Source organism: Coenobita brevimanus, chromosome 76 (assembly GCF_032717465.1).
Source record: "Coenobita brevimanus isolate Jiangsu-jjx chromosome 76, ASM3271746v2, whole genome shotgun sequence".
Lineage (NCBI taxonomy): Eukaryota > Metazoa > Arthropoda > Malacostraca > Decapoda > Coenobitidae > Coenobita > Coenobita brevimanus.
In genome coordinates this window covers 24,722,413-24,740,558 of record NC_137029.1, presented here as the reverse complement: position 1 = coordinate 24,740,558, position 18,146 = coordinate 24,722,413, and the positions used below count along the sequence as shown (strand labels likewise).

Below are 18,146 nucleotides of genomic sequence, written 5' to 3'. Positions count from 1 at the left end.
TCAAAGTCAGCACACAATGTAGGCTTCTCACAGGCATTTTTGTTCATGGTGCCAGAAATCAGCATTCTTGTCAATCTCACTTCGTTCAAGAAATGAGCCTGGCTTTGGTAAGAGTGTGAGACAATGGGGACCAACAGCCAAGATGGAACACAAGAACACCACTGATCGGGCATGATGGTCAAACTCGGACAAAAAAGTTTACGGATGAGAGAAAAATTAAAATGAAACAAAAAAATAAAAATCATGAATGGTAATTAATGTTGGCGCTACCACTTCCCAATTATTACAACTTTTTAAAAGGCTGATTATTTAAGAGAACTACATGCTTAGAGGTGCACACAAAAAATAACAATGTGCCAAAAAAAGGAGACGTTACCAAAAAAGCACAAAAATGCAAAAAATTCCCGTTTATGGTGTACAAAAAAAAAAATAACACGTAAAAAATACTACTGAGTTTAAGAATCTGTCATTAGCAAGTACAAAAAATATATATATAAAACACTGAGCATAAAAAACATTTAGTTATCTCATGATAGGGTGTTTATATGAATTTCGATTAAAAAAAAAAAAAAAAACAGCCTTCACTTTATATAAAAATGGACTGGTGAAAAACAACCCTTAAGTAAATGGATATGCATTCTTTGAGCTGAGGTAATAATAATAATAATTTGTTTATTATATATAATGTGGAATGGTTATTGATTTATCTGAGGGAGGAGAGAGGAAATAAGCAGAATAAATGAATTAATGATGCCATAAAGAGTTCTGAAGCCTTTATCATGAAGACTGGGATCAACTAATGGGGGAATAAACTGTAATAGAAAAGGGGAGGGAGGGGAAATCTGAAATATTAACATACATTATTATTTCACTGATTATGCGAGCCAATAATGGATGTATATATATGTACGGGCAAATATGGTAAAAGATATTTAACTCCATTTAACAGGTAGAAATATAATAAACACGCACAGCACATATCAACTACTGTCTTAAACTACTGCATATACATTCTTTTATCTGGCACACAATGACAACAAAAACTTCAAAGGGTTTCTAAATGTTCTATTATTAGCATTATTTCATGACAAATATTCCCTATATAATATAATGATTAAAAGTGTATGATACTGATTGAGTTCACAGTTATATAGACTATTCACAGCAGGCTATAATTAATACAATAACTCAGTCACCTTGTAGGAACTGTAGAAAGTAAAGTCAAATGCTGAACTCAAACCAAGTTCATTTAAGCTAATACAATTTTATACCGGTATTATTACTGGTTATAAAAATCATAAACCCTTCAATCCGATCATGTACTTTTCATTCTGTTCTTGCTTTCTGCAGACAAATTCAATCAGCTCTGAGAGGCTCTCTGATGTGGAATGATTAGAGATTGCAATAATTTACCCCTATGGTACAAGAAGCGACTCCAAAACTGAAATGAATAGTCTGGTTGTAAGATGAAAAAATAAATAAACATATCACCAGACTGAAGGTTAAAAGTATTGCTGTTACTAAAATAGAGCCTTACAATAACTGTATAATTGCTCTCTCCAGTGAACATATCAGTTTTAACCCCCTCAGCTCAAGCAGTCTCCTCTTTGATGAATAATATGGAATGAAAGTAGGCAGACTATAAAAGAATGACCATCATTGCAGTACAAGGGTTTAGAGTTTATTTCTTACTTTTCCAGCCCAAAAAGTTGTTCAAATATTTGTGTCGAAAGGCTGGTGTTGATAATTGAAGGAATCAGCATTTTTAAAAACATTATGATTACCCTGAAAGCTGCACAGACTACTGCAGCAACCCAGCTATGTACCTCAACCTGTCCCTTCCCATGATTTCATCCAGCATTTTCTTCGGTATGCCTGCAGGGATTCTCTCTTCCACTGCAGCATCCCCGTTATGGTACCCCAACCTGCCCCTTCCCATGATCTCATCCCACATTTTCTTAGGTCTACCTACAGGGGTTCTCTTTTCCATTTCAGCATTCAAGCTATGTACCCCAACCTGCCCCTTCCCATGCTCTCATCCCAAATTTTCTTTACCTGCCTGCACAGGTTCCCTCTTCCACATTCAATGCACAATGCATCGTCCAGTTATTCTTAAAAATCCTTCCCAGCGGTCCAAACCACAGCAAACTTGTACGAAATACCTAACACTCTCAATCCCCACAGGTCCTCTTAAATTTGCATATACTGACCTAACCTGCATCCAGCAGATTTTAAAAAGCTTTGTGGCACTGAGAGTTACTGAAATGATGCACTTAAGTACAAACAGGTGACTTTGACACATGGAGAGAATGTGAGAGACTAATTCAGCAAAATGCCGTACATGCCTGGATATGGATTGGAACCCCTATTGGCATCCCCAACGAATACATGCAATAAGGACATGAGCTGCATCTTTTGGGTTATTGGATTTGACTGGAATACCATAGGAAATCAATCAATATGACCAAGATACCTTCGTACCAATGGAAGCCGTTCAACATCACCAAGATACTGCACTACAAAAGACCAATCATCTTGACTGGAATACCACAAATGATCATTCAAACTGACCAGAATGCCACAGGACAGCGCTCAACTTGCCTGGAGTACAGCAGACCATTCACCTTGAATGGAATACAACAAAAGACCATGCAGCTTAGACAGTAACCATCAGGCGAAAAAAAAAAACTGCCTGGCAAAAGTATAAAAGAAATGGTACTGCAATACTTGAGTTATGGATGAAACTACACCACTGTTATACGAGTATGTGAAACTAGAATGCAAGACCTGCCTATGATGGGTATATATAACATCCACTCTCACTGTATCAACTGAAGGAACATTATATAAAAAAAATTGCTGTCCAGAGTAAAATAACGGACATGCAAACACATTCCACTTATTTCCACACAATAAAAGGTAAACAACCAATATCATCAGTCAGTACTGCTTAAAATTAGAAGGCACCAAAAAATCTTCATCATCATAGCCTTAAATTCTCACCTAATGATGGAGTGAGACAGGATCGAGAAGCAAAGAAAGAGAAGGTACAGAAGTAGGAAAACTGCCAACAGGATGCCCAATAAAATGGGGACCACATAATCATTTACATATTATTCCTGAAATCCTATCTCTAACCCAGAAGCTTATTAACCTGCACATATCTCGGGTTTCTCTTCTTTATACAGTACTCTGTATACATTTACCAGACAGTCAATCCACTGACAATCAAGCTGACCCCTCCAATCCGGCAATGTAGTCATGCGATTTCATTCAATGTATGGAGAGATATTCAACTGTGAAGGAGTTAATGGTGACTTTTTTAACTGCCAAAATCCACAACCATTATCTGTGGGTGGCAAGAAATGCAAAATACGGTCGATTTTCGGTAGTTCACATGACTCGATCCCGGAAATCTGACAAAAACATGTTGTAGACCACGTTATTTTGAATCTATCCACTATAAACTTGTTTTCGGAAACGTACATTGAACGTCAAAATTCTGTATTTAATTACCTCGAATCTCCACCGACGTCCGCCAGTAGCTGGCCATATTTAACGGTCCTAATGCGCATCTACTTTACTTGAAAGCTGGCAGTCAAACGCAAATGAGGTTAGGTTGGTTAGGTTTGGCTTAGCTAAATCATTAAGCTTCCCACAGCTTTGACACGAGATAAACTGATTCATCCAGTCAGAGTGACGGTAAACAATGCGGCCAATTGGAGAGATCGTCAGCAAACATTACTGCAGGTGACCTGGCCGCTTCCTTAACTACCTCAAAATATGTATATTATGCCTTGGCTAGACCTAATCTCCAAAACGGGGAGATTTCCAAAAAAACTGAAGCTCAGATTCATTCAAATCACAGTAAAATTGACTAAGAAAAATATTTTTTGTTTAGAGATGTGAACTACTGAAAACTGACCCAAAATACTGTGTATCAGACTGGAGGAGCTAAAAAGGGGGTATCAAACCCTTGTCACGTGTCCCTTCATACACATTACATCTAACAAACTTGATTCCCTGTCAGTTCCCTCAACAATTTACACATCCAAGAAGCTTCAGTCACAAAACCCACTACAAAAACAACACAGAATCCCCTTCAGTACAAAGACAGCTCTTAAATTTTTATCTCCTTACCAACAGACAATTTTATCCTACTCTGGTGAGATATCTTGTAATGAAGATACTATCAGCAATCTTCTTCAACCACTTCTAAATAGTAACATCATCTTATATCTCTCTTAATATCGATGTGATTTTATTCAGACTGGGTGAAACTCCTTCCAGTAACGTGCTGAGACACATCACCCTTCTAGAAACAATATCCATTACTTCTTTTACTACACCAAATCCATTAACATTTCAAATTTCAAAACCTGCGTACCACTTCACAGATTGCAACAAGTTCTTGATATTCATACTCCATCAAAAAATGTTATACTGTGTTTGTTTGCTGACATAAAAAACAAACACACAACTAAATGAGCTCAAAAAATACTAAAATAGAACAGCCACACGCCAAGAGTACAAAATTCCCAACGCGCTGTGTGACTAATGCGCCTGGAAGTAGCAACAATACTCGTATATATAATAATGTTCTCAGGTTAAAGAAGTTACAAACGATAACCGCTGGAGGTAGCACTCGCATCTCAAATCACCATCATCATCATCATAACCTTCATCATTATTATTACCATGTAGACTCAGTAAGATAAAAAAAAAAAAAGGAAATTAAATGGACAGCCACCTACCAAAGTTTAACTAAACCATCTATAAAGACCAAGAATAAAATAGTTTCTTTGAATTGAATGGATTAATTAATTACCACTGGAGAAAACAATGACAACTTAAGATATCATCACTTCATGTAATTTTCTACAAATAGATTAACTGTGAAGGGTGTCAAAGAAGCACGAATTAAATATGATGACATCCTCGGGCTGAAGGGGTTAATGACCACTGGAGAAAGCACTTGCACATCAAGAAATCCTCCTCCTCCTCCTCCTTCTCTTCCTCCTCCTCCTCCTCATCCTCATCATCATCATCATCATCATCATCATCATCATGTAAACTGCATGAAGAACGAAGATTAAGAGTTACGTAATATTTTTCGGCAGACCTTAAAACTTCAAGAACATAACTCTCCACTATATATAAACCAATGGCAAAAAAATCAGTGAACTAGAAAAGGGGAAACTAAATTAAGGGAGACTGAAGTAAACAGCCACTTACCCAGATTCTCCATGCTCTGGGTGAGAAGAGCCTCGAAGGTGTGAAGACTGTAGCTCTCTGCATCCATGCCCTTGGCCAGTGTATTGCGGAGGTGCATCTCATACTCCTGAAGCAATTGGCTGGTGGGGGAACTTGGGGCTGCTTCGTTATTCTCAAAGTCGGAGTTGCCTGCCGAGGGTGGACCTGAGATTTAGGGAAGAAATTATGTAGTATCGGAGGTGATGTGGGCAACACGTATTAATTAATCTACATAAAAACTTTTGTAATCTAATGGTTATGTAGTAAGTTATGTAGCAGGGCTTATCGTTTGTGATCTGGTTAACATATATATGAATCTTTTAAGTTTTGTAGCATCAGCTGTGATCTGAATAACATATCAATCTCTGTATTTATGTAGTCTAACATCTAAGTGGTAATGGTTGTGATCTGGCTAACATGTATGCTAATATCTGAAAATATGTACTTGTTTTCTTGAAGTTATGCATTACCAGTTGTCATTTCGTTAACACATGTATTAATCTCTTAATATTTTTGTAATCTAGAAGTTATGTTCCATCAGTTGTGATCTGGGTTACACAGACTTCAGTCGCAGTATATACATCATGATTTAATTATATATCTTGTAAGCCGGAAGTTGTGTACAAGTAGTGCTGGCCGTGATTTGAGTAACATTTTAATTAGTTATATCAGTTTAGCTACCATGTTCTGTCTCTGTCGATGAGAGAATTAGTATATTACTATTAACTTACTGGCTCCACTACCCCTCTATATCATGTCACTGAAATCAATACCTGATGGCATACACTAGTGTTGTCTGGTACACTCAGTAATATAAATGAGGTGAATACATGTACTAAACTATACAGCAAGCTACGAGTGTGTGTTTATAATTTCATGATAGTTCTGTTGGATACGGGTAGCCACGGATTTATCCAAGCTAAATGAGTGTATCCCCCTCTTCATTTCAATATATAATTTTAAATTATTCATACTGCTGCCACCAAACACTTTCATTCATCTTCAAGGAGACCCCTGGTAGTAATGGGGAATGAGTTTTATAACTACTCTCCGTTGGAAAGAACATTTTTAAAACAGAATTTCAGCCCATGGTTCTCTCTTCTTCGCATAAACAAAGATTATTCTAATACTCTTTAGGAATATCTCTGGTGATGACGGGGTTGGAGGTAACATTTAATAACCCCTTCTGTAGTGTGACATCTGTATCAATATGTTCCGTGAGGTGACGTCTTTTGCAATTCATTTCTGCCAGCATCAAATCAACATATTCTGCTTATGGGTGAAGCCTGATTGTGGTGATAATTTATAAACCAATGTGGGTAATGAACTTAACTGGTTGTCTTTAGGCAGGCTTACTTTAATTTTGACACAGGTCATTTATTTCCCGATGGTTTGATTTCACCTTCAACAATATTTTATCCGAATTACCAGAAAACACTTGTGTATATGGTGCCACAGCAGTTTATGTAGCCTAGTATTAATACTCCATATTTCAATAAGAAACACCAAAGGTAAAATATTGTACCTGCATCATATATAAAATTACCTCGTATTCTGTATGAATATAATAAAATTATCCTATTCTATAAAATTACTGCACTTAATTAACACCAACACCCCCATCTCAAACTGAAAAGTTACTAAAGCATCACAGCAGTAACGTATGTTACTGACTGAGCCAAATATTGCTCATAAATCTTCGGATAATACTGCCACAAGGGAGAATGTATTAATGAACTCAGACATAAGCCAAATAGCTTTTTGGACTGGGACAATTAAATTACTGGATATAATTAAATCACTGCTATCATATCATTCTATAACACTACTGTGCATTTATATAATGTTGCCAATCAAGAGGTTTTTATTGATGAATGTAAGGAGATTATTTGTTTTAAGACATTTTTTTATAAGTTATCATAGTTAACAGTCGCCCTGCTGGCAGCTGTAAGCCTAAAGAAAAGAAGAAAAATCTAAGTGCCCGTGTCTGTCTGCTGTTGTATAGGAGATGAAAGCCACTTGCACAGAAGATGAATTCCACTTGTCAAGGCATAAGAGGACCTAACTTGACATCTCAACCACAGGGAGACTCATGATTGCATTCTGAGTGGCTTTAGATAATTCTGTAATACCCCTTTCTTTGCGATTTATTAAGCACACTACACCTCAGTATCCTTCTATACATAGCATACTGGAGAATGTTAGGGAGTAATATGTAAAATATGTTAAGGAAGAGGTACTGCAAGACCGTCTATGCCACATAAATGCCACGTATAATCTGATGCAAATTGTCTGATTGTGAAGGTTGGGGTAAGTAGTAGTTGTAGCCCTAGGTTCACCTGAAATGTGAACCCTTTAGACTGCAGGCTAAACGCTGGCATAATAACACCCCATTTCACAGGACCACGATCTGGACCTAAGGCTTCTGACTGGCACTTATATCATGTCTAGGACTGAGAAAACCTATTGCCCAGAATGAGGCCTAGTGAAACAGGGTGTTCTTGGCTCCAGCTTTTACCCCAGCATACGAGGCTGGAGATGGACGCCTTTATGTGGTGTCACTGATTTAGCCAGGTCGCTTAACTCTCGTCCTCAACAACTTCCCTATCCCTCGGAAGGGGAATGGTGAACTGCAGAACACCAATTTAAGTCTGCAGTCCACCGGGTTCAGGTACTTTTACTACCCCCATCTACACGATCGAATATCTTGCATCAGAATATGTCAAGAGTCCGACCTCTGTGACGAGACCCCTCAAAAAGGCCTTCACTAGTGTACTTCAAACAAAATACTAAGAACATAAAGTGATACTGGTGTTGGTGGTGGTGGTGGAGGTGGTGGTCGAGAGTGACAGATGAGTAAGGGTTATATTCTGGGTGGCTTTCAGGATTTCGTACTCCTCTTTTTTGGTGATTTATTCTTCATATCAAACCTGAATATTCTGCTGTATGCCATATCGCTTTAATACTGTCATAGGTCACTTCAGTGCAGTGGCATACAACAGGATTCTGCGGTATAATATGCAAGATAAATCGCTAAAGAAGAGATGGTACGAAATCTCCAGAGCCACTCAGAATACAATCCTACGTGAAAAAGAGGTGTGGCTACAGTAGTGAAGAACATGAACTTTGCCTGCAAACTGTTCTGTAATAAGTACTTTATCTGTCAAGTAATACTATGGTATCAAGAAACTAAAATTATACAACATGCACAGGTTTTGGTGAGACCTTGTACGAATACATTATCCTTCAACACCCTGGTAAAGTATCCTGTAATACTGTACATGATATACAAACATATTTCCATTCAACTCAACTGTAGTGCTCAGTTCTAAGGATGGTATGAAGATTTTGCCAAGCTGAGGTATATAAAGGCTGAAGGTTAACTGTGGACTCCACCGTGGGTTGGAAGAGACCCAGAGAGAATGAATCCACCTCACACTTCCAAGGAGGGTGTGGAGACTCAATAGCTGAACCACTTAGTAATTATGCAGACTGACATTTGGAAATCTGACAGCATTTACTCTTCAAATTAGGCAATATCATTATCTCCAGAAGTATGGCAAAAAACTTGAATCATACGTTTCTGGGATGCATGTAACTACACTATGGAATTCTCACCATACTGATATTCTGAAATGTGGATGGTGACTGAATTATATTTTGTTTTATTAAATTCCATCCTAGTATGACCCATGCATAGACGAAAAAAATATCCCACATGTAACTGTACCTCTCCTCAAAGATACTTAAAGCACAGAACAAGTTGCCGGCAGTATAGTCTTAAGTATAAGGCCTAAAGTATTGAAGTATAGAGCTAAGGGGTGTGAAGTATATGAGGGAGTGGAGTGCTAACCCTCTTGTGGTCGGGACAACTCTAGTATTCTACTCCACACGACTGAATTCAACTTAGAGCCATGGGAGCCTGAGTGTTTAGAGGGAGTGAAGTATATAGCAAGGTGAATATGAGGGTGTGAAGTACAGGTGGTATATATGCAGGTGGTGTGGCCATGTTATCAACATTGTGAGCTCACTAAAGACGTTGATAGCAGTGAGTTGTGAAACGTGCACTCCTGAAGTAAATAAAAAATATAAATGCAGAGGAAAAAAGAATATAAAACTAAGCAAAGTGATTCTAACACTTAGATATATACATCATCATCATCATCTTAAGTATTCCCTTCCGTACGATATCGCCTTTATGTTTTATTTATTCATCTACTTATTTATTTTATTTGTTAATGCCTAGAAATTTTGTGTTAGATTATTTTTGCCACATCCAGACAAATGTTTAACTTAGGGAGAGACATACGGTTGTGAAGAGTGTTTCTAACCCCATCACAACAGATGGTCTCTCCAAGGTTTAACAAAATCGTCTGGAGAGCAAGAATGAAGTAACATACCACTGGCCTGAAGCAGTTAACCCTTCCTTTACACTGACGTCCCTTATTCCTGCCACTGCAAGTCGATTTTACCGAGGCTCCTTGTATAAGCCCTTGAATTCCGGTGGCGTACTTTATGACTTGCTGTTGCTGCTACCAGACGATTTTATTCAGCTTAGGAAATGCTTCTTGTACTGAAGGGGTTTATTAAGGCAAAGGTACTGGAAAGGGACGATGCCCTGTGGAGGCACCGATATAACCGGAGGTGGGGAGGGGGGATCTGCTGTCCAGTTATATAAATGTCTCTTATCTCCCTTTCTATCCCCCAAAAGGAGGAGGATGGAGTACAGAAGAATGGTCTGACATGCAGTCCACCAGGTTTCACGTTCAGATAAGCCGGGGGCTGAAACTACTATGACTACCTGCAACCCATCCAGTTGGAAAAAACTATACTAAGCTGAAGAAAATTGTCGATAGGAACAATAAAAATAACGATAACCCAAAGATCGATATATATATATATATATATATATATATATATATATATATATATATATATATATATATATATATATATATATATCAAACCCCAACAGTTTGAAAAGTATATATGGCCTAAGCAGAATAAAACTGTATGGTTCTGACATGAATAAACTAAAATTACATCATCCCAGCTAGTGAAGCAGTTGTTAATGCGTATAGGGAAGTAACCCTCCCAATCCCATGCTGTCCCCTATGCATAGGGAAACAGAGGACAAGCCGCTACTGTGTTGATGATCGAGGTACGGACCAAAAGGGCAAGAGCTATGATTCTTTCCTGTTACATTATTTTCATCTTAAGTTGGTTCGGATTTTCGTCCTTTCTGCTGTGTATTTCACACGACTCAGGCAGAAAAAGACAGTGTTACGGCTCTACATACTTCCACAGTCTTTTTCGTGACTAGCATTATATTCCAGTGTTAAATCCCGTTACAACTCGGTATTTATGGTAGATCGATTGCAATTTTGGACCAAATTAAAGTGAAATGAGTGAATCAGCTTACGAGGCTCAGAAACACCTCATCCTCGGTGCATTTCTTTAACGCATTCTTAAATATGAAGACGTCATTTTCGTTATATCCTTGTCATCTCTTGATGACTTTATTCAGTTTACGAGAGTTCTCAAATAATACAGGAGTTAATGAAAAGGCATCCTATCCCTCCAGTCTGAAGAGTCTCCACTAAGCTCAGTAAAAGTAACTGGATTTAGCAAGCTATAAACATTGATGCACTCTGCCTAAAGGGATTCATACAGTTGTGCACCATGATCATACCTCTTTACATCAACAGCGTGCAGCAATATTTAACTTGAGAACTGGGAAGGAGCTGGAAAAATATGTAGGTGTATAGAAGTGAGGTTTGCAGATTACACTGTTTTCACCTTAACTTGGTCCAGATTTTCACCCTTTTGCAGTTTATTTCACGTAACATAGTGGCAAAAAAAAAAAAAAAACAATGATGCTCCTCTACACCCTTCCCATTGCACTGACTCGTGACTAAGCCCATACTCTAGAGCTAATCTACTGTTATCTCTCAGCATTCAACATGGGAAGATGGTATTTTTGGATCAAGTTAAAGCAAAATGGGTATAATTTCACCTAAGACTTCTTCTGGGGTGAAACTAGTCGGGAATACATCTCAGCTCTATTCACCCGTGTCTTCCCCCACCTCCTTCCCACTTTTATCAAACTGTCTCTATGAACAAGCTAATGTAAACGTGTCACAAAACTAAACTGTAAAGGACTTGTAAGGGTGCCATCACAGCCCACGACAACAGGACCTGACAATGGACATATGGACTACACAGAACAGAACACAACACAACGACACTGTCCCTTACAATGCACGTTTAGGCGTATAACAAATTTGGCTTCACTCAAAATGCATCTCTTGGCAAATAACGAATAATTAACAGCAGTATGATCATAACGCATATTTTGACATAACGATTATGAGAATGCTGTATTTATAAGCAACTTTTAGGCGTGAGTTGTATTTAAAATGAGCCTTTAGGATAAAACAAACAGGTGTATTTTCGTAATGAACCTTAAGTAACAAATGAATGGGCGAATGTATAAAATAACAAATACGTATATAATTATAATCCACCTTTCGGCATATAACAAAAAGCATATATACTGCACTGTTAACCATAGAGTGAATAGACATATAGAATAAGCTTGTAGTTGTATTTTCATTGCCAAACTTCACAATGATCACTTCCTTAGATATTTATTTTGCATATATTTGTCCAGTATTCTCCTGCGTCCTAGTTACTTTTCTTTAACGTCTCCAGTCCTGTGATGCATTTTACAGCTTATTCTTGCTACCTCTTGATGATCTTTTTCAGCTTTGAGGAGATCTCTTACAGCAATGGGGTAAACGATAATTACATTTCATCCCTTCTGTTTGGAAAGTCTATCCAAAGCTATATAAACTGTCTGTAGGTAACAAGAATATAACCTAAAAATACATCGTCGGACTTATACGGTTTCCATTCGTAACCTGCAGGAGGATATTAAAGTGTTACATCGCAGAATAAACAGCTGAGGAAAAGGCGTCATGAAATCTCTCAACAACACTGTGGGTCCTTATGATCTCCTCATTCCCAATTTATTCACCGTTAACACTCGCCTACGATAACGTCCATCTACCTATGGCCAGACGACTTAAACCTCGATGGGGTGACCTCAAACGAACCGCCTTCATGTCAACCTGTACTCCGCCAGCAGACTGTCCTCTCTCTCCAACTCACACTATCTTCATATACTTCTCCACTCCACCTCTCCATTTCATCTCGGTATCGTAAATTTCTCTGTCCTTGTTCTGGCTAGATGACTATATTCAGCTCCGGAGAGCCCCCCTGGACTACAAGGGATAATGATCCCCTGCAGAAGTTCTCTCTGGGCACAATATAACTGTCTGGCAGCGGCAATAATAAAACATTAAGGTCGTCATAGTACTGAAAGGGTTAATACACACTTCACTAAAATCAAGCATTAATACTATTATTACTAACATTATTATCACAACTGGAAAGAAATGTTTAAACTCTCAGATATAATCAGATCTGAAGTTCACTTTTTAGAAACTAGTATATACCTGCAAGTCAGCACCTTATGAGATCAAAATTTGTTCACAATTATCTCAATTTATATTTACATCTGTATGTAAGAGGCACAACAAACAATGTGTTCACTCCACAAACGAGATAGTTTGGGACACTAGTAATGTCGTATTCTGTGGATAGCTAAGGAATGAATACGAATCTGATTGCAATCATTAACCAAGATATGTATTTTCACCGTCTCTTGAACCGTAATTAAAGTATTATAGCTTTTTAAGACAAAAAATACTGTCTTAGAAAAAAAATAAACTACTGTGTTTTTAACAGCAATACCATTTACTAATGGACAGAGTTTAACAATTTTAAATCTACTCTGTTACTCTCAGCAACAATACAGATATAAGAGTGTTACACAATCATTGCAATACTTAAATCAGGAAATTAATTGGTTTGTATATGGCAACTACATGCCGGTACATTGTAGTTATTGATGTTTCTTAATCTAGGCATGTTTCTCAATCAGAATACTTTATAATATTCTTTCCTCCAGTTAGTAAAATATGAAAATATGTACTAAATGTCTATACCTGGTAATTTAGAAAATACTTCAAAAGTGCAGTTCATGAGTTGGTTGTGAGGATCTATGTAGCATGCAAAGGTCATGCAGTCTAGGACAATCTAGGCAGCATGCAAACGTCATGTGAATGAAAATGATAAAGAAAGTCTAACACCTCGTCTTAGTGTTTATAGAATGATAAGTTTGGCCAGTCTAGAAAGTAAAATACAGTAGGTATTTCTGTCTAGAGTAAAGTGATGCTAGAGGAAGGGTGAACAAAGGGCCCAGTGAGTTGGCCCAGGAGTAAGGGGGCAGGGCCAGGAACCACGGAGTGGGGCCAGAGCTATGGCCGACTCCGTGGTTGGGGCTGGCGGTGGCCCTGGTCGGCTGGGGCCCCGCCAGCCTCGGGGCACCGCCGGGTGGGCACACAAGATGGAGGTGGGCAGCACGGGTGGCAGGGGGGGCCCCACGCCTGCCATGAAGGACCACTGTGACGAGGTGTTAGCAACGAGGGCGCGGCAGGCCGGCCTACTTGAGGAGGGCGTAGTGGCGTAGCAGGCTAGGTCGAACAGCTGGTGATCAGAGGGTGGAGACTCCCGCTCTCCCAGGTCCAGGCGGAACCCACGGCCCCTGCCCCCTCCCTCCCCGCCCAACACACTCATGGCTGACCGGGAGGGGGTGAGGCGGTGGAGCCGCCCCGCCTCAGGCTCAGAATTGAAGCCATCAATATATGAGACATTGGAGCCCCCCCTGCTGAGGGACCCGTGCATTTGATTGTCCAGCCTCCCTTCCCCGCGGACTCGGGGGTGCCAAGACTCCGGGGAAGTGGCTGGGGACTCACCCGACTGCATGGGTTTCAATAGTTTCTTAAGTGTATCGCTATCGAGGTTGAGGGAGTCATCGTCTCGGTCACCTTTGGTCACGTCGTCGGTGCTCTTGCTACGCGCACGACGCCGCAGAGTGCCCGTCTCTCGCACCGTGTCCATCTCTGAGTAGTCCACGCTCTTAGACGACAGTTCCCGCCGGCTGCCACGGAGGCTGCGGTTGTCCCGGCCTGTAGTGCCAGTGTCACTGATTGAGGTGGCAGTGGCTGTGGCAGTGGGGGCAGAGGCTGCACATGAGGGGTCTTCTTTGCGGAGGAGCGTGCCAGTGCCTCCTCCCTTGTGGTGGAGTGAGATGTGGGAGGCATGGTGTGAGGGCGGCTGCTGGCGGGGGTCCCTGTTGGCAGCCATTTTCATGTCTGCATAGCTGTCTGCCCCCCGCCGCTGGGTCATGGTGTCGCACATGGCAGCCTGGGTGGTGTTGGTGGTAGCAGCAGTGGTGTGGGCGGCACCATGGTTGGCAGGGCGACTGGCAGGCCCCTCAACCACTCCACGGCCTCCCTGCGTGCGCGGCAAGGTCGATGCACCTGTAGCCAGACAGACCTGTCACACCTCAGTTCCCTACCTCCTGTATACCTGCCTCACTACCTTACCTCTGAAAATTCATGGATGTTATATCGAGTTTATGGCATTTGACATCATTCTGTGCACGGTTAAAAACTAGATTAAAATATAAAAAAGCGACATATAACACGACAGCTCTCCAAAACCTAGAAGGAGCTACTCAGTGGGTAGCAGTGATCAGTAGGGATGTTGAGGCGTCGCATACTTATAGGATTAGTGAATCGGTGGTTTACTCTAACGATTGACAAGCTATGATTGGGTTTGAGGATCTGGTGAAGGTGGGTGTGACACCCTCTCCACCTCACACCGTACACACACACAATCAAAACATCGGTGCAACATTGTTTTCTATCCACAAGGACTCTTAACTTGCTCAGCTTAACCTTCGAGCATAAAAAGTCTCATTCTTTAACATGAGTGGAAAAGCTCTAACCAGTAATTTTAGTTAAATCCATTAGTGGGTGACTCAAATATTGTGTTAGTATCAATCCACCACCAGCTGTGTTATAGTCAAGCAATAACATTGAGACAAACTTTTCCCAAACTGGAGATTATCGTAAACTTCAGGTGGGGAGTCGCGGGCAGCCCGGGTGATGTTGCTCTCAACTTGCTCAAAGATCTCACTGGTTCTCACATTTCCATTGGCTGTTATTTCTCTGAATGTGAGCTCACTAGAGTAACTATTGCACTCGCAAGTCAAACTATGGTCAACTTGCCCACTGTTTTCTGGAAGAGAGAAGGGAAATTTACCGGGAGGGCACAGAGGGTTGGGCATCACATTCACTAATTACAAAGGGGGAGGTTATGAAAACAGGTAGCAAAAAAAAAAAAAAAGTGATATTAGCTCTGACTTCCAAGTGCCATAAATGTTGGAAAAGTGAGTTATTTTACGGGATAATTTTGCACATACATAAGAAGGCAACTTAAATACAACACGTGGAATGTAGAATCTAAAAAGCCAATTAAGAGTCCAGATATAATTTACAATCCTGAGATAAAGCAGTGAACTGCAAGATACTGAGTATTTTTTTAGTGCCTGTGCAGAGGGACCTAAAAGAACTACAATACAGACATCGGAACACTGAGAGGAAACGCGGTGTAACACTGATTATTGAAGTAGAAAGAATCAAAACACTGTGGAATATATGGAACATCACATAAATACAATGAACTGAGGAAAACTCACCACAAAAATATTACCAGCAAGAATTTCAAAGGGACACTTCTTTCATCACAAAGTGGCAGAGAGTTTTTCTTTCAGTCAACTATTTCACTGATATTATTCTTTCACTTAACTGAACCATGTAACTCGTACACTCAGTCAATAGTTCCCTTCAGCTCATACCCAGTCACAAGCACCGAGTTTCAGATTAAACCCTACATGAATTCAGAGGTCATTTTTTCAAAAGAGGGGACAGACAACAACCAGAACAGTTTCTGAACTTCGGTGCCTGTTGATGGATATGAGCGGGAATGAACTTTAGGCAGCAAGTGTACTTCTTATCCTGGTAATATCGCAGTGACATTAATCCTCAGTAACTACACAGCGTCCCGACCCACACATATAGTATCGTGACCCCCACACCTGCCTCACAAGGGCACCAGGGGGAGGCAGCGAGCAACTCAGAAGGGGCTGCTGGCAACATAACACCAGAGTACTATAGAGTGGAAGTGTGAGGCCATGAGCTGCCCTGTCATGGTGAGGCAGTGTTTGTATGAGATCCGTCTTAACATACCTAATTCAAGAGCTTTATGTAGGTCGGCTGGCTGGGAGGGAGCTGGGAAGGGAGGGAACGCGAAAAGACTTATATGAACCTTAATGGAATGAAGAACGGAGAACTGGCTTAAAATACAGCTAAAGCCTGAACTATTTGCCAGCCAGTCCAAGCCAAAATGATGAAAAAACAAATCATTTTCAAAACTTACAATATGGATATGATATCAAACAAAATGACTAAGTAATAATAATTTAACTGGGTCGCCCATTATTCTATTATCACTGAAAGAAATCTATCAAAAGACGACACAAAAATAGATCAATCTCCCTGTAGTGAAGGATCATGTAACCCTTCAATCCGATGACATAGTTCTCATTCAAATTCTCGCTACCTCCGGATGATTTGATTCAGGTTGAGAGAGACTTTTTGAACTGCTGGGGTTAAATATTAGCCTTCCTTAACCCCTTCACCACAAAAGGTTTCTGCCGAGCTGAGTAACACTGTCCGTCAAATAGCGAGAATTTATCGACAAAATACGTCACCCGGAGTCAAGGGGTTAAGTGACCTCAGGTGGTCAAGTCATGGCTGGAGCAGACTTCGAATACTGGGCTGCTACATGCTACATCTAAAAATACTGTACATATCTAGAGAAAAAACTGCCGCATCTTTCAGCTTTTCTTTACCTCCTGCACTGAAATCTGACAAAAATGTTATCATAACTTGATGGTTTCAGTTACTATGTCAAGTTGTTTTCACTTAAAATAATGTAGTCAAATATGTCAGGGTATCAAGTATTGGAAAAATCTTATGAAAATTATGCATTTCTCAATTTTTCTTTACCTTCTTCACTGAAAACTTACAAAATTCTATTTTCAATATATGCTTTCAGTTCTTATAAATGTAGTCAATTTTATTTGGGTATCAAAGCTGGAAGAATCTTTGAAACACCAAGAATATTCACGAATAAGAAACCCTTACCCAAGATGGAACAAACACTAAGAATATGACACCAACAAAGAAAAATAATGGTGTGTATAATATAAAACTACACTAAACTTACCCTGATCACTCCTCAGTATACTGAGCTCAGCATCTGTCAGTGAAAACAGGTCTGCAAATCTTTCAATGCAATATTAAACTGAAAGAAGGATGCAATACTAAACTGAAAGACGACCAAGAAAGCCGAGGTAAGGGTACCTGGATGAAAGGAAGGGCCATAAATATATATTTCACTGTTTCCATGAATATTCGAGAGGATTTTGATCTCTACATCTCTCAGTATTTACAGGTGTCAAATTCTTCAAAGCTAAACTGAAACAGGACTACAGTATGACACAGAAAGAGGACTGCAGTATTAAAATGAAAGAGGACTGCAATATTAAACGGAAAGAGGAATGCAATATAAAAATGAAAGTGGACTACAATATTAAGATGACAAAGAACTGCAATAGTAAACTTAATGGGGACTAAAAGAACAGGAATGAGGGTGTTACGGAGAAGGGGAGGCTGGAGTATATATTCTAAGGCCCATATTCTAAGTGGCTTTGGAGATTTCTCAATACAACTTCCTTTGCGAATTATTCTGCATTTTATACCTCACATAATCTTGCAGGTTATCTCTGGAAAGTATGTAGATAATGAAATGATCTAAATACAGGAAAATGCTCAGGTATAATAAGCTAAATATAT

General features: G+C 39.7%; 1 protein-coding gene across 2 annotated transcripts in view; it reads right to left on the bottom strand.

The window, feature by feature from the left end:
* Positions 1 to 18,146, bottom strand: part of sif (guanine nucleotide exchange factor still life) — a 945,217-nt gene that overhangs the window by 481,964 nt on the left and 445,107 nt on the right. For both annotated transcript variants that reach the window (XM_080278922.1, XM_080278921.1), the window contains exons 7-8: positions 15,274 to 15,465; positions 5,236 to 5,418 (exon numbers count right to left, since the gene is read on the bottom strand). In XM_080278922.1, the coding sequence (XP_080135048.1) occupies positions 5,236 to 5,418; positions 15,274 to 15,465 (375 nt within the window). The remainder of the gene's footprint in view (positions 1 to 5,235; positions 5,419 to 15,273; positions 15,466 to 18,146) is intronic.